The sequence below is a fragment of the Gopherus evgoodei genome, chromosome 24, assembly GCF_007399415.2.
Source record: "Gopherus evgoodei ecotype Sinaloan lineage chromosome 24, rGopEvg1_v1.p, whole genome shotgun sequence".
NCBI lineage: Eukaryota > Metazoa > Chordata > Testudines > Testudinidae > Gopherus > Gopherus evgoodei.
The window spans coordinates 8027056-8043290 of NC_044345.1; the positions used below are offsets into that span (position 1 = coordinate 8027056).

The window sequence follows — 16235 nt, forward strand, 5'->3', positions numbered from 1 at the left end:
CTGAATTTAATACAAAATATGTTGAGGACTAAGCTTGTTATAATCTCCTAAAACATTCAAATAAAAAGATAAATATGCTTGAGCCTCCATGAAAAACTCAGTTAAAGGCTGAGGGGAATCTAACTTTTATGGTTAAGCTTTATAAAAAGAGCACAACAGTAGTAAGTAAGCAATATCTCATTCATTCTCTAACATACAAAATATGTACAATTAAGAAGCTGAAAATATTAAGCTACGTAACTGCTTAAATAAATGTATATCATTATAGTGGACCCACCTAACAAAAAGATGTACCAAATCTAGTGTAAAGGCTCTATTTAGCAGTAAATCAACATATTTCAAATGTGAGTGTCCCGTTCTTTAGAAAATAACTGAGGTACAAATAGGAAAGTTGATTAAAATTGAAGATTTTAAATGGAAGCTTTCCCACATGGTGATTTCAAGTCAATCCAGCCTGAGGGGAAAAATTAGAAATCAACTTTGTCCTCCTCTAGTGGAGAGCAAAATGTCAACAAAAGATTAACGCTAAAAGCTGCCCTCTCACCAGTATGCACCATTCAGCCAACAAGTCCCAACCATCCCACTAGTGGAGGAGAAAGTTCCGGGGACCAAAATATTTATAGGTTTTAAAAGTCACCTCTTTCTAAGGAGCCAAGCCAGCAGCACCGTTACTCTCACCATGATTTCATGCATCATCCATCTCTGTTAACAGAGGACTCTTCCCCATCCCAGTCCCTCGCCTCTTTCTGTTCTTGACACCTGACTTTGGAGCATGTGTGATTCTGGCTCTATCCAAGATTCAGAATTCCTCCAAGTCTGTCTGTCTGTCAAGAAATATTAAGAGTCCCATAAAATTCAGTGACTCACTAGCAAGCCACTCACACTCACTGCCTGCCCCTTAACACCAATCCGCCTCACTAAAATCTCTCCCCGTTAATAGATTTGTTTTGAAGTGCAGAGTCAGGAGTCCACTCACACAACGTTCTTTTATTACAATAATGGGAGCAGGCTGCTAACTGTGGGGTGGAAAGAGCGATAATCTTGACAACTAGAGTAACAAAGATCCCATGACAAGGACAGTAACCATACAGATCAGCAGCCTCCCCAGGAGAGGCCTCTGCTGGACATGAAGCTGAATCACCCTGTAGCAATGTAACAGGCCTTTCCCCACAACTGCTGCATCAGCCTCTGAGACAGAAACTCAGTAGTCTGCACCTCTCGCCCCCTACGCCTCTCACACTCTTACCCAAGCTGGAGTCCTGACTTCCCACTTCCATAGGCCACTGTGAAGTCCAGAAACACCTGACTAAATAACATTCATTGATCACCCTCCTTCGCTAACTGACCCCTTCTACCCATAAAGATCTCACCAGTCTGCTGTGGACTGTACCAGTTCCTATCCTCAAACATCTAGCACAGGCGTGGTCAACTCGTGGCCCCAGAGCCACGTACAGCTCGTCAGAAGTTAATATGCGGCTCCTTGTATAGGCACAGACTGGCCACAGCTGGAGCTACAGGCGCCAACTTTCCAATGTACCGGGGGGGGGGGGTGCTCACTGCTCAGCCCCTGGCTCTGCCACCGGCCCTGCTCCCACTCTACCCCTTCCTACCCCCTCCCCTGAGCCTGCTGTGCCCTTGCTCCTCCCCCTCCCCCCCAGAGCCTCCTGCACCCCACGAAATAGCTGATAGGGAGCTGCGGGGAGTCGCTGATCAGCGGGGCTGCCGGTGGCTGGGAGGTGCGGAGGAAGCTGACAGAGGGCTGCTGATGTGTTACTGTGGCTCTTTGGCAAGGTACATTGGTAAATTCTGGCTCCTTCTCAGGCTCAGCTTGGCCACCCCTGATCTAGCACTTTGAGGTAAGGACTTCAATTGTATGGCACAATTCACCTACTAGACAGCACAATACCGGCTACAGCAACAGGTTTTAGTAGTAGTGCCTAGAGGCACCAGTACTGGGGCCCCAAGTGTGCAGGGTGCTGCATAAGCACAGACAGCCCTGCCTCTAAGACAGAGGTGGGCCAATTACGGCCTGCAGGCCACATCTGGCCCGCAGGACCCTCCTTCCTGGCCCAAGAGGCCAGCTCCCGGCCCCTCCCCTGCTGTTCCCTCTTCCCCGCAGCCTCAGTTCACTGTGCCGCCGGCACAATGCTCTGGGCAAGGGGGCTGTGAGCTCTTGCTGGGCAGCACAGCTGCAGAGCCATGGCCTGACCCGGTGCTGTGTGGTGTGCAGTGGCATGGCTGGCTCCAGCCGGGCGGTGCAGCTGCCTGTCCTGGTGCTCTGGGTAAGGGATCAGGAGTAGAGGGCACAGGAGTTCGGAGTGGTCAGGGGGCGGATAGGGGTTGGGGCAGTCAGAGGACAGGGGAGTTGAATGGGGGCAGAGGTCTCGGGGGGGGCAGTCAGGTTGGATGAGGCAGCAGGGGGCAGTCAGAGAGAAGGGGTGGTTGGATGGGGCAGGAGTCTGGGGGGGGCAGTCAGGAATTGGAGGAGGGGTTGGATGGGGGCAGTGGGTGGCAGTCAGGGGACAAGGAGGGGTGGATGGGATAGAGGTCATCAGGGGATAGGGAACGAGGTGGGTTGGATGGGGCAGGAGCAGGGCCGGCGCTACCATTTAGGCGACCTAGGCAATGGGTTAGGACGCCAGAATTTTGGGGGGGCGCTATTTTGCCAGGGGGGCGGCACTCGGCTCCGGTGGACCAACCACAGTCATGCCGGCGGTCGGTTCACTGCTGGAAAGGCTCCGGTGGAGCTGCCACAGTCATTTCAGCGGAGGGTACGCTGGTCTAAAGGCTCCAGTGGACCTACCGCAGTCATGCCTGCGGCAGGTCCACCGGAGCTTTTCCAGCAGCGGACCAACCGCTGGCATGACTGCGGTAGGTCCACCGGACCCGCGGGGGGTGGTGAAATGGCCATCCGCCTAGGGCGTCAGAAACCCTGGCGCAGCTCCTGGGCAGGAGTCTCCGGGAGGCCATCAGGGGACGAGAAGCAAGGGGGCTCGGCTAGGGGAAGGGGCCTGCAAGTCCACTCAGTCCTACTTCTTGGTAAACCAATCGCTCAGACAAACAAGTTAGTTTACATTTTCAGGAGATAATGCTGCCCGTTTCTTGTTTACAATGTCACCTGAAAGTGAGAACAGGCATTCTCAAGGCACTGTCATAGCTGGCATCACAAGACATTTACATGCCAGATGCACTAAAGATTCAAATGTCCCTTCATGCTTCAACCACCATTCCAGGGGACATGCGTCCATGCTGATGACAGGTTCTACTCAATAACAATCCAAAGCAATGCGGACCGACATGTTCATTTTCATCATCAGAGTCAGATGCTACTAGCACAAGGTTGATTTTCTTTTTTGATGATTCGGGTTCTGTAGTTTCCGCATTGGAGTGTTGCTCTTTTAAGAATTCTGAAAGCATGCTCCACACCTCGTCCCTCTCAGATTTTGGAAGGCACTTCAGATTCTAAAACCTTGGGTCGAAATCTCACATGGTACCTTCTTCGCATTTTAGGAAATCTGCAGTGAAAAAGTGTTCTTAAAATGAACATGTGCTGGGTCATCATCCGAGACTGCTATAATATGAAATATATGACAAAATCCATAAAACAGAGCTGGGGACATACAATTCTCCTCCAAGGAGTTCAGTCACAAATTTAATTAATGTATTTTTTTTTAATGAGCGTCATCAGCATGGACATGTCCTCTGGAATGATGGCCAAAACATGAAGCGGCATACGAATGTTTAGCATATCTGGCACATAAACACATTGCAATGCCAGCCTCAAAAGTGCTATGCAAAGCAAATGCCTTTTCTGACTTTCTGGTGACACTGTAACTAAGAAGAGGACAAATTTGTTTGTCTTAGCGACTGGCTGAACAAAAAGGAGGACTGAGTGGACTTGTAGATTGTGAAGTTTCACATTGTTTTGTCTTTGAGTGCAATTATGTAACCAAAAAAAATCTACATTTGTCAGTTACACTTTCATGACAAGGAGATTGCACTACAGTACTTGTATGGGGTGAATTGAAAATACTGTTTCTCTTGTTTATTTTTACAGTTCAAATATTTGTAATAAAAAATACACTTTGATTTCAATTACAACACAGAATACAATAAATATGAAAATGAAGAAAAACATCCAAAATATATAATACATTTCAGTTGGTATTCTATTGTTTAACAGTGCAGTTAAAGCTGCGATTATATATTTTTTTGAGTTAATTGTTTGAGTTAACTGTGATTGACAGCCCTAACTTTTATCCCTGGATATTGTTACGTTACCAGGTCCTTCCTCGCCATAGGAATTAAACGCTGAAATTCCTGGGGAAATGGAGAGATGGTCTCTCTTATTGGCTGAACTATTTTTCCCTGTGTAAAGCCCCACACCAGTAACATATACATGGCTCTACCCCAAAGAGCTTACACGCTAAACAGTAATGTTTCAGACAGTGGAAATAGTCTCCAGGGCTATGTCTACACTACAGCCTATGTTGGCATATTTTATGTAGCTCAGGTGTGAATAAACTACCCCTCTGAGTTAAACTGACATAAACATTGGTGTGCACGGCACTACGTCTGCAGGGGAGCGCCTCACGCCAACGGAGCTTCTGCCATTTGCGGAGGTGGTTTTTTTATGCCGATGGCAGAGCCGTAGCAGCGCTGTATGTGGAGACACGGCCTTAGGCTATGTCTTCACTAGGAACACCACAGTACCACAGCTGTAGCTGCTCCACTGTAGTGTGTCAACGTAAAGCAGTGGTTCTCAACCTGTGGGCCGCTTGCGGCCCAATCAGCACGCAGCTGCAGCCCATGTGACAGCCTCAGGGCCATGCAGGTAGTATATATATTGTGTGGATCTGGTCCACATAACCCAGACAGAGCTGCATATGCAGCCCACAATGGTAAATAGGTTGAGAACCACTGGTCGGCAACCTTTGGCACGCGGCTCCCTGGCAGGCCAGGCCATTTGTTTACCTGCCACGTCCGCAGGTTTGGCCAATCACCGCCCCCACTGACTGCGGTTCGCCATCCCAGGCCAATGATGGCGGCGGGAAGCGGCGGCCAGCACATCCCTCGGCCCGCACCACTTCCCGCAGCCCCCACTGGCCTGCGACTGCGAACCGCAGCCAGTGGGAGCGGCGACTGGCCAAACCTGTGGATGCAGCAGGTAAACTGGCCCGGCTTGCCAGGGAGCTTACCCTTGTGAGCCGCATGCCAAAGGTTGCCGACCCCTAGTACAGACATTCAGGACAGCAATGGGAAGGATTAACTACAGCGATTGGATAATCCACCTCCCCGAGAGGCAGTAGCTAGGTCAACAGAAGAATTCTTCCATCACCCAGCATCGCCTCCACCTAGGGTTAGGTTGGTTTAACGCCACCACTCAGGGGCGTAGATTTTCTTTACACCCCTGAGCAATGCAGCTCAGTTGACCTATTTTTTTTTAGCGTAGATCTGGCCTAAATGGGAGCCTCATGACTTAAGACCATTAGAACTAGGCTGGACAGAGCACTGGAGCACAAACAACAGAACATAACCCTGCCCTGGCAGCTCAGTTAGAACCTAATCACTATTTCACATCTCTAGTATGCTCGTAACAAAGGAAAGCACTTGTACGCTGACCTTCTCCTTCCCAGCTGAAAATCAAGTCCTAGTTTTAACATTCCTTGCGTAAGATAAATACTCATTAAGTAGAGACAGCATAAGCAAATTAAAAGTCCACTGACTTTACCACTGCTGCTATCTTCCTCACACTGAGGAAAGAGCCTGGATCATTTTGTAATTGTTTTCACACAAGCTTCTCATGCCACTTTAAGGAAGTTCTAACAGCTGTGTGTGTATTAACAGGCTCAGCATAGCCTATGGTACAGTTCCCATTCTTCTGTTGTGCTTTCGGAAGCAATAAAAAGACTAAATGAATGCTAGTGAGAAAGGTTTTGAAGTACACACAAAAACTCGTGCTAACATTTCAAAAGGTTTTAAAAACAAATATTGCTATAAAATGAGTAAGATTTAACTAGGCAAATGAAGAAGACTTGGCCTTACTAAAGGGGGCAAGTATTTTTGGGCACTTCAGAAATAGAGCTTGATATCAATTCTGGAAACTGAACAGCAATTACTTTCTCTCAGCTTAAACAAGCAAACAAAAATCGCACCAATTAGGAAAGAGTATCATTTAGTCCAGGTCTACACTACAGAATTTGTCAGCATAGCTCTATCCGTCAGGGTGTGAAATAACCACACCCCCATCCAGCACAGCTATGCTGGCAAAATCCTCAGCGTAGACACAGTTGTGCCAACAGAAATCTGTCTCTGTCAGCATAAACAATATCGTTTGGGGCAGTGGTATTATTATGCTGACAGAAGAACTCCTTCCATCAGCATAAGCTGCGTCTACACTAGGGGGCTATGGCAGTACATCTCTACCAGCACAGCATTTGTAGTGTAGATAATGTCTTAGTGCCCAGCTACTCTAGAGTATTTACAACGGCACAACTCCACCGATGCAGCTGTGCCACTGTAAGCTCTCTCACGTATCCACTCTAAGCCAATGAAAAGAGTTCTGCTGCCGTCTTAAGTACTCCACCCCCGCACGCGGCAGTCGCTATGTCGGCAGGAGAAGGTCTATGTGGGTGTAACTTAGGTCACTCAGGGTGGTGATTTATTCACACCCCTGAGGGACATAGATTCTAGGACTGGAAGGGACCTCGAGAGGTCATCGAGTCCAGTCCCCTGCCCTCATGGCAGGACCAAATACTGTCTAGACCATCCCTGACAGACATTTATCTAACCTACTCTTTAATATCTCCAGAGATGGAGATTCCACAACCTCCCTAGGCAATTTATTCCAGTGTTTAACCATTCTGACAGTTAGGAACTTTTTCCTAATGTCCAACCTAAACCTCCCTTGCTGCAGTTTAAACCCACTGCTTCTTGTTCTATCCTAAGAGGCTAAGATGAACAAGTTTTCTCCCTCCTCATGACACCCTTTTAGATACCTGAAAACTGCTATCATGTCCCCTTCTCTTTTCCAAACTAAATAAACACAATTCTTTCAGCCTTCCTTCATAGGTCATGTTCTCCAGATCTTTAATCATTCTTGTTGCTCTTCTCTGGACCCTCTCCAATTCCTCCACATCTTTCTTGAAATGCAGTGCCCAGATCTGGACACAATATTCCAGCTGGAGCCTAACCAGCGCAGAGTAGAGCGGAAGAATGACTTCTCACGTCCTTGTTTCAGTCTTCACCGAGAAGTCTGAAGAAATGCCTAACGTAGTAAATCCTAATTGGAAAGGGGTAGGTTTAGAAGATAAAATAAAAAAGAACGTGTTAAAAATCACTTAGAAAATTTAGATGCCTGCAAGTCACCAGGGCCTGATGAAATGCATCTTAGAATACTCAAGAAGCTAATATAGGAGGTATGTGAGCCTCTAGCTATTATCTTTGGAAAATCATAGGAGGTGGGAGAGATTCCAGAAGAATGGAAAAGGGCAAATATAGTGCCCATCTGTAAAAAGGGAAACAAAAACAACCCAGGAAACTACAGACCAGTTAGTTTAACTTCTGTGCCACGGAAGATAATGGAGCAAGTAATTAAGGAAATCATCTGCAAACACTTGGAAGGTGGTAAGGTGATAGGGAATAGCCAGCATGGATTTGTAAAGAACAAATCACATCAAACCAATCTGACAGCTTTCTTTGATAGGATAACGAGTCTTGTGGATAAGGGAGAAGAGGTGGATGTGGTATACCTAGACCTTAGTAAGGCCTTTGATACAGTCTCACATGATAGTCTTATCAATAAACTAGGCAAATACAACTTAGATGGGACTACTATAAGGTGGGTGCATAACTGGCTGGATAACCGTACTCAGAGAGTAGTTATTAATGGTTCCCAATCCTGCTGGAAAGGTATAACAAGTGGGTTCTGCAAGGGTCTGTTTTGGGACCGGGTCTGTTCAATACCTTCATCAATGACTTAGATATTGGCATAGAAAGTACGCTTATTAAGTTTGCAGATGATACCAAAATGGGAGGGATTGCAACTGCTTTGGAGGATAAGGTCATAATTCAAAAGGATCTGGACAAATTGGAGAAAATGGTCTGAGGTAAACAGGATGAAGTTTACTAAAGACAAATGCAAAGTGCTCCACTTACGAAGGAACAATCAGTTTCACACATACAGAATGGGAAGAGACTGTCTAGGAAGGAGTACGGCAGAAAGGGATCTAGGAGTTATAATGGACCACAAGCTAAATGAGAGTCAACAGTGTGATGCTGTTGCAAAAAAAAGCAAACATGATTCTGGGATGCATTAACAGGTGTGTTGTGAGCAAGACAGAAGTTATGCTGACATAAGGTGTCATGTAGACATAGCCTAAGGCTCAATGCCTTTCATATAGTATTCTCCTCACTTGGTCAGAAGGTGCAGTCTGGGTTCTGAGAAGAACTCCAAAGAGAGAGTACAAACTGGAGAACAGGACTTCAATCATCTTGCTGATTGCTGCTGATTTTTCTGACAGCGCTGTACCTCATCGCTACTTTCAGTTCCATCACAACTCTCCTAACAAATCTTGTAACACTTACATAGCTCTTGCCACATGTGACAAAATGGGTATTTTTTGTAATATTTGTATGAATCCTAGGCATGCTTCAGTTTCCCTCCGTACATTGCACTGCTACCCAGTGGGTGCAAAAGGGTTAATCCTGCTTCTGGAAGAAGGTAGGAGGGGTGTGCGTCACCTCGCTGTCTGGGGGGAACGAATACAGTCAGTGAAGAACTGGCTCAAACCAATCCAAATCAACAGAGGGTCCAGCAAGACAAAGAGACGCCCTAACACAGTGGTCCTTAACATTTTACCGTGCGTCCCCTCTTTACCCCGTCCACGCTCCTCCCTGACCTGTGGTTGGGAGCCAGGGCCATGGTAGGGGGCTGAAGCTGAGGCCAGAGCCACAGCTGGGTACCAGGGTGTGGCCATGGGAGCCGGGGCGGGGCTGGGGACAGAGCAGGTCTGGGTACAGCTCTCTCCTTGTTCCCCTATGAGGCCTGGCCGAGACCCTGCCACACCACCTGAACATTCTTCCATGCCACTGCCCCAAGGACTCAAAACCTAACAGCAGGAAACTGCCACAGGCTGGATGGGGGACTGAGCTGGAGAACAAGGTGACAGGTGACTGGCGGAAGGGCGACCCTTTTGGAGGGACGCAGGAGCCTGGAGCCAGGTAAATAAAGAGAGAATACGGGACGAGAGCCAGAGGTGGGGTCCATCACAGCTTGACTGGCTCATCACGGCACTGGTTTAACCAGAGTGGACTATGGCATAACTTCTGCCTCTCTGTGCTACCCCAAGGACGTTCAGATTCTGTAGCCAGGTGACTCCTCAATGATTCCTTTGTTCTGAAAAAGGCTGCCTGTGTCGCTGTAAATACTCCGAGTACGGTGCAGGCCCAGTACAAGCCTGCCCTAGGAGTTTGGCTTGACTGGATTCACTCGAGGGAGCCACAGAGAGAGACAGGGAATGCTGGGGCTAAAGAACCAGTCTTGGAGGCCACGGGCCTCCCCCTGTGGTTCTGTGTGGGTCCTTGGGGCCCGGCACAGTAAAGGGGTCACTCCAAGAAGACTACTTACAAGCTGGGGCATAGCCCAGACCTATCACACCATACAAATAACTAGAGACACATCTTCCAATTTCTTAATCTGTTACTACCGTAAGGTATTACAGTAAAGTAGCAAAGTACTGGAATATTGCTAGTTTAAAAGGACACAATTAGCTTTCAGCCTATGGTTCAGGCTTTGTAAATAAACATTTCAATCCTAGTATGAAATACGTTTTTCTAAGAGCTTTTGTTTTTAAAAAAAACCATTTCCTCCACTGTCCTACTATATCAGAACCAGAGTGTGAAATTGACTAAACACAAGGGAAACTGACCAACCTATACTTTCATTTTTTCAACCTGCAGGAAATGCAAAATTCTGAACAAGTGGTGAAAAGCAGCTATACATTATTTCAGCTTCAGTAGTCTCAGGTGCTATTAGTCATACATATGGATTTTGTTTAAATATATTATGGAAATGTTCTGTCAGCTTAGCTGGATACAAGCAATAGCTTTTCAACTGCATGCTTGATGAAAAGCCCATAACACAAGAATCCTTCATTAGAGCGGATTTATAAACACTACTAGAAAGACAAAAACAAACTGTCACAGCAATATACAAACAGTGAATTATGTTGAGGAAGAAAGTCAATCAGCTGGTGTTGAGAAAGATTTTGGTTTTGTATCCTTACAGGAAACAAAGAAGGTAAAACAATCAGACCTAATGCACTGTGCAAGTAGTTATGCATACAGACTTACAAGTGGAGGAGTCTTTCAAGCAATACAGGACTAACAGCAACCACTCAGAGGAAAATGGTGAATCAATCTCCTGGTAAAACAGAAAACCAAGCATCCCTCTTATTCATTTTATACATTCACAGGCCTGGAATTGAGCACTATAACTGTAACAGTGTAAAACACTAGTATGTTCTTCAGCTTCTCATCAGCTAAAATTACAGGAAGACTTTTTAAAAGTTTCCAAGACTCTGAACTGCAAAATTTCAAGGAGAAAGTGAGGTATAATCAGGGAATGTTAAATCAAGTACTTGGTGAGCTATAATATACCACGACCATAGTATTGAGCACTAAAGCGGAGATCTGCAGGGCTCAGAAAAGTCACTCAGTTAAAGGGAGTTCTGCCTAGCTCAGCCTGTTGACCATTTCGTAAGGTGATTTTCTGGCCATTTGCCCTCTCGGCAAGCAGTAAAACTCTGAAAAAGCAGCACACACAGCTGCCTCCTTGTTTTTCTAGAGACGGCGTCTGTACTTTTCCAAAGCAGAATAAGCTTTCCGTGCCTCAAGTCCACGCATGAAGTTAGAGTTCAGAGCAAAGAGATGAGTTTAATATCATTCAGAGAAGAAGGAGCTAGTCTTTTTATGTGACAGCACTGAAAAAACAGAAGCATGTGTGCACCCACATATATAGGTCCAGCCAAGCCCAGAGGGTGTTGGTACAGACCCCATTGTGTTACTCAGGTCCTGAAATAACCTGCAGACATGTATAATTTCTCACCTATTATGAGTAATTTATTTGGCTGTTAACATCCCAAAGGCATAACTGGAAAAGTCAATTAGTAGAACACTCAAAATATTTTCTCTAAGTGCTCATCTAGTCCCAAATTACCATCTGAACACCTCCAACATTAACAGATTCATCCATACAATACCCTATGAGGCAGGAAAGTATTATCCTCATATTATAGACAGGGAACTGAGAAGGAGATTAAATTATTCTTCACGTGTGTGTGTCAGGGCATAAACCAAACTCCAAGGGAAATTTTTCCTATAAGGGGATTATTCAATAAATGCCCACTTCAGGCTATTTTGCATATTCCTTTGAAATAGCACGTACTGTTGGGAGACAGGCACCAGCACAGATGGACTACCTGTTGGATCTGGTAAGCCAACTGCTAGCGTTCCTGTGTGTGGCAGAGCTATGAGCTGAATTTAGCTTTGGCCAATGGCTTAACCACCAGGCAATTCTTCTATACGTGGCTCACTGATATTTAAAACTTGACTCCTTCTGTATCTATTAGATCATCTCAAGCAAGCTTTGCTGTAACCAGTGACTTGCATACCTTGTGAGACACTTTTTAAAAAAAAAGATTAGTTATGACTGTCATTCAAGGTGATAATCAAGGAACTAAATTTGCTTTCTTTGGCCATGTCTACATCTAAAATTTTGCAGCGCTGGTTGTTACAGCTGTATTAGTACAGCTGTATAGGGCCAGCGCTGCAGAGTGGCCACACTTACAGCAACCAGCGCTGCAAGTGGTGTTAGATGTGGCCACACTGCAGCGCTGTTGGGCGGCTTCAAGGGGGGTTCCGGGACCGAGAGAGCAAACCGGGAATGCCGCGGTTTGCTCTCTCGGTCCCGGAGCCAGCCAGCAAACCGCAGGGAAGGAGACCTGCTTGCTCGGGGTTCCGGGACCGAGAGAGCAAACCGGGAACGCCGCGGTTTGCTCTCTCGGTCCCGGAGCCAGCCAGCAAACCGCAGGGAAGGAGACTTGCTTGCTCGGGGTTCCGGGACCGAGAGAGCAAACCGGGAACGCCGCGGTTTGCTCTCTCGGTCCCGGAGCCAGCCAGCAAACCGCAGGGAAGGAGACCTGCTTGCTCGGGGTTCCGGGACCGAGAGAGCAAACCGGGAACGCCGCGGTTTGCTCTCTCGGTCCCGGAGCCAGCCAGCAAACCGCAGGGAAGGAGACCTGCTTGCTCGGGGTTCCGGGACCGAGAGAGCAAACCGGGAAAGGAAACCAGCTTCGCCGCGGTTTGCTCTCTCGGTCCCGGAGCCAGCCAGCAAACCGCAGGGAAGGAGACCTGCTTGCTCGGGGTTCCGGGACCGAGAGAGCAAACCGCGGCGTTCCCGGTTTGCTCTCTCGGTCCCGGAACCCCGAGCAAGCAGGTCTCCTTCCCTGCGGTTTGCTGGCTGGCTCCGGGACCGAGAGAGCAAACCGCGGCGAAGCTGGTTTCCTTTCCCGGTTTGCTCTCTCGGTCCCGGAACCCCGAGCAAGCAGGTCTCCTTCCCTGCGGTTTGCTGGCTGGCTCCGGGACCGAGAGAGCAAACCGCGGCGAAGCTGGTTTCCTTTCCCGGTTTGCTCTCTCGGTCCCGGAACCCCGAGCAAGCAGGTCTCCTTCCCTGCGGTTTGCTGGCTGGCTCCGGGACCGAGAGAGCAAACCGGGAAAGGAAACCAGCTTGATTACCAGAGGCTTCCTCCTTCCACGGAGGTCAAGAAAAGCGCTGGTAACTGTCTACATTGGATTACCAGCGCTGGTGATCCAGCGCTGGATCCTCTACACCCGAGACAAAACGGGAGTACGGCCAGCGCTGCAAACAGGGAGTTGCAGCGCTGGTGGTGCCCTGCAGATGTGTACACCTTCAAAGTTGCAGCGCTGTAACTCCCTCACCAGCGCTGCAACTTTCTGATGTAGACAAGCCCTTTGTCTGCCTTCAGTGCCCTCAACTCCCACAAACAGACAACATGCTAAGAAGATTAGAGAGGCACTTCATAGTCGTCATGCTGCAATGTCAGCTTTCAAAACCAAGCATTTTGAGCTAGAAGTTACAAAGGGGAGATTCATATCAGAGTATCGTGCAGTTAAGCGCTTTATAACAAGTGCAGAAAACACAATTAGACGCTGTTGAGAAATGGCAGATATGCATAATGCTTAGCCACATATTGCAAAGTAGTTTACAGATGTTAAGCCTCAACCCCACAGAGATGCCATACAAAATATTTTAATTGTTATGGAGCCAATAGCACAAAGACGGAACAAAATGATGGTCCCTACTCCAAAAAGCTTACGTCTAAGAATGGATGAATACCGCACCCCAGTATTTCTCATTTCTATGGAACTCCCTATTCTTTGAATGAGGAATACTGCAGAAAATTAAGGACCCCATTTGCTAGATATCCTGTTTTAAATGGTACACACTGTATTTACATTTTATATCCCTTTTACAGATAGATAAGCTAAGGCACAAAAAGGTGAAATGATGTGATCAGGACCACATATGCTATGTTGTAGCCATGTCAGTCCCAGGATATTAGAGACACCCAGCAATATTTTTTTATTGGACCAACTTCTGCTTTACTGGACAGAAGTTGGTCCAATAAAAGATATTACCTTGCCCACCTTGTCCCTCTTGATCGAGACCACACAGCAAGAAAGTGGAAGAGGTGGGAACAGGACCCAAGAGACCTCCTCCCAGCTTCATGCTGTAAAAGAATGTTACTTTGCTTTGTTATCGGGCAATCGCAGGGAATTTGCCTCAGCTTATGTGAATTCCAACAAAGCCCATCTCGGAAGCACACAGCTTCAGTGCTTTTGAAGATGCGAAACACTATATAAGTTATTTGCAAGCACAGATGTATTTAGGCACCTAAACAAATGGCCTGATTTTTAGGGATTGTCAGCACTCAACCATTCCTATTCAGTCTCAGGATTCTTATTTATCTGCCTAATCACAGGCCATGGAGGCTGGGACGGAGGGCAAGTGGGCCACCTGGACCATGGCTCAACCACTTTTTGGCTGGGCCAAACTGTGTGGCACACCAGCTCACAACACCACTTCTTCAAATTTGGAAGGGGTGGATATAGGGGTCCATGGGCAGGAAAGTCAGGCTGAGGGGGATGCAAATCTATAGCTCCTCACACATACACTTTAAGTGACATTCCAGAGCCCCTGTGCTTAGGTGTGAGTTAGCTTCAACACTCAAATCTGAAAACAGTCCATCTCTACCAGTGCTATCTCTGCAGTGTCAGATGAGCCTCTGCAGAAATTAACTTTAGAGAGCAGGTTACACTATAATGGAATGAATGACTTATTCAGAGTCAACATACTAGAAAGCATTGGATTCGGCGTGCCCCCAAATCAGCAAACAGCAGCACACCTAGTACAAATGTGTACCTCCTGAGTCCCAGGGAACCCCACCCTCACCACTGCGCTTCTGTGGAGAGGAAGGAAAATCAATGCTATTTCTGGAGTCACTTTTTTATTGTTTTCTCCTCCAACTTGCTGCAATACTATTACTTCCTGGGGTTGGATCCAGGGAGAACATAGTGAGTGTGAAGAGACGCAGGATCCTCTGCTCCATGCTGACAAAATACAATCCGGAACAATTAACCTTTTAAGGTGCCGATGCACCTAAGTTAACAAAAGTAAGATCTGATATTTGCTTTCTTGCATGGGGGATCCTCCTATTTCCCTGTTTCACCAGTGCTACAACAGAGACACTGGGAGAGATTAAAGTGATTTGTCCTAAGATCACACACACAGTCAGCGGCAGAGCCAGACACAGGAGTTCCAAGTCCCAGTTCTCTGTTCTGCCTATTATTCTATAGTCCCTCCAAAAGATGGGAATAGAACCCAGGAGTCCTGACTCAGTCCTCTGCTACAGCCATTAGACTACACGACCTTTCCAGAGCTGGAGCAGAGCTCACTAGAAGTCCTGCTTCACAAGCCTCTGCTCTAACCACTAAACCACATGTTGCCATGTGAAAGAAACTAGGGGTCAGATCCTGAACTGGTGTAAACTGTCCTGACTACACTGGACAATTTATACCAAGTAAGGATCTACCCACAAGTAACCTGGTCAAACAGCAAATTCTTGGCTCCCAGGGCTCAAACCCCAAAGTCAGCCCATAGCCTTGAAACCTATTTCAATAATTTTAAACATTCAATTCTCTTTAGTGTTTTCCACAGGGAACACGAGCAGGTGGAGGATTTTAGACTCAGCATCCTGTAATGCATACAAATATTCCTTCAGTCGATAAATACTGTTTTCTAAATACATCCTCTAACTGCAAAATTCACTGAGTGTACATGTTCTCTGCGACGGAAAGTCAAAGCACAACTATCTGGGTCACACAGCAGAAAGCCCATTGTGGATACAAGGCTCCTCCAACCCAGGTTATGAACACCCACATAACCAAGGGCCTGTAAGAACATTTCCCACCCAGTGGGACTAAATATAAACAACTCCGCCTTCACACACTTAAATTCACAAAGACTGGAAACCAAGGCATTTTTACTGCTATGAAATACTCATATTGAATAAGTATTTCAAGATATCTGACTCTGCACACATATTGATCTTTACGTATTTTTAATTTATCTTACAGTTGAACACAATTAGGGGGAAAAAAATCACAAGCAGCCAGAGGCACCACAGAACCCAACTGAAGAATTACAATGGGCTGGGGAAAATTAAGTTAAAAAAATCTCAACAAGTCAAGGCCAAGCTATAAAGGAGGCTCAATTAACACTGGAGACATAGCCTACTAGTTTAGGGCCAAATTTTAAGTTGTGCCCCCCCCCCCCCAAATCAGACTCGATATAATAAAGATAAACATGTTTCTATTCAGAGATTTTGTTGGAGGTTGTATTTAAAATATCCTCTGTAGGATTTAAATATCTCACTGCATAGGACAGGTGAAAGTGACCAGAAACCAATGACAGTCCAGTACCATTGTCCAAGTGATGTGAAATGAGAAGTAAAATCAGTTCCACTTCCAGAAAGTGGCTCCCTCTGCACTCGCTCCTCTATGTAGGGGCTGGAGGGGGGGAGGAGATTGAAACCCTATTCTGGAAACATACAGGTGGGGAGAATATCCTAGGTTCTCTCCAGAGAGGGCTTTCC

At 46.7% G+C, this 16235-nt stretch overlaps 1 protein-coding gene across 4 annotated transcripts in view; it reads right to left on the reverse strand.

Moving 5' to 3' along the window:
* The window catches only part of SNX27 (sorting nexin 27), a 58930-nt gene that overhangs the window by 41213 nt on the left and 1482 nt on the right, over positions 1-16235 (reverse strand). Inside the window, exon 1 of one of the 4 annotated variants that reach the window (XM_030542551.1) lies at positions 679-1057. The exons of the other annotated variants lie outside the window; for them this stretch is intronic. Coding sequence (XP_030398411.1) covers positions 679-689 — 11 coding nt within the window. The 5' untranslated portion in view covers positions 690-1057. Of the gene's footprint in view, positions 1-678; positions 1058-16235 lie in introns of those variants that run through there. 4 annotated transcript variants of the gene reach the window in all.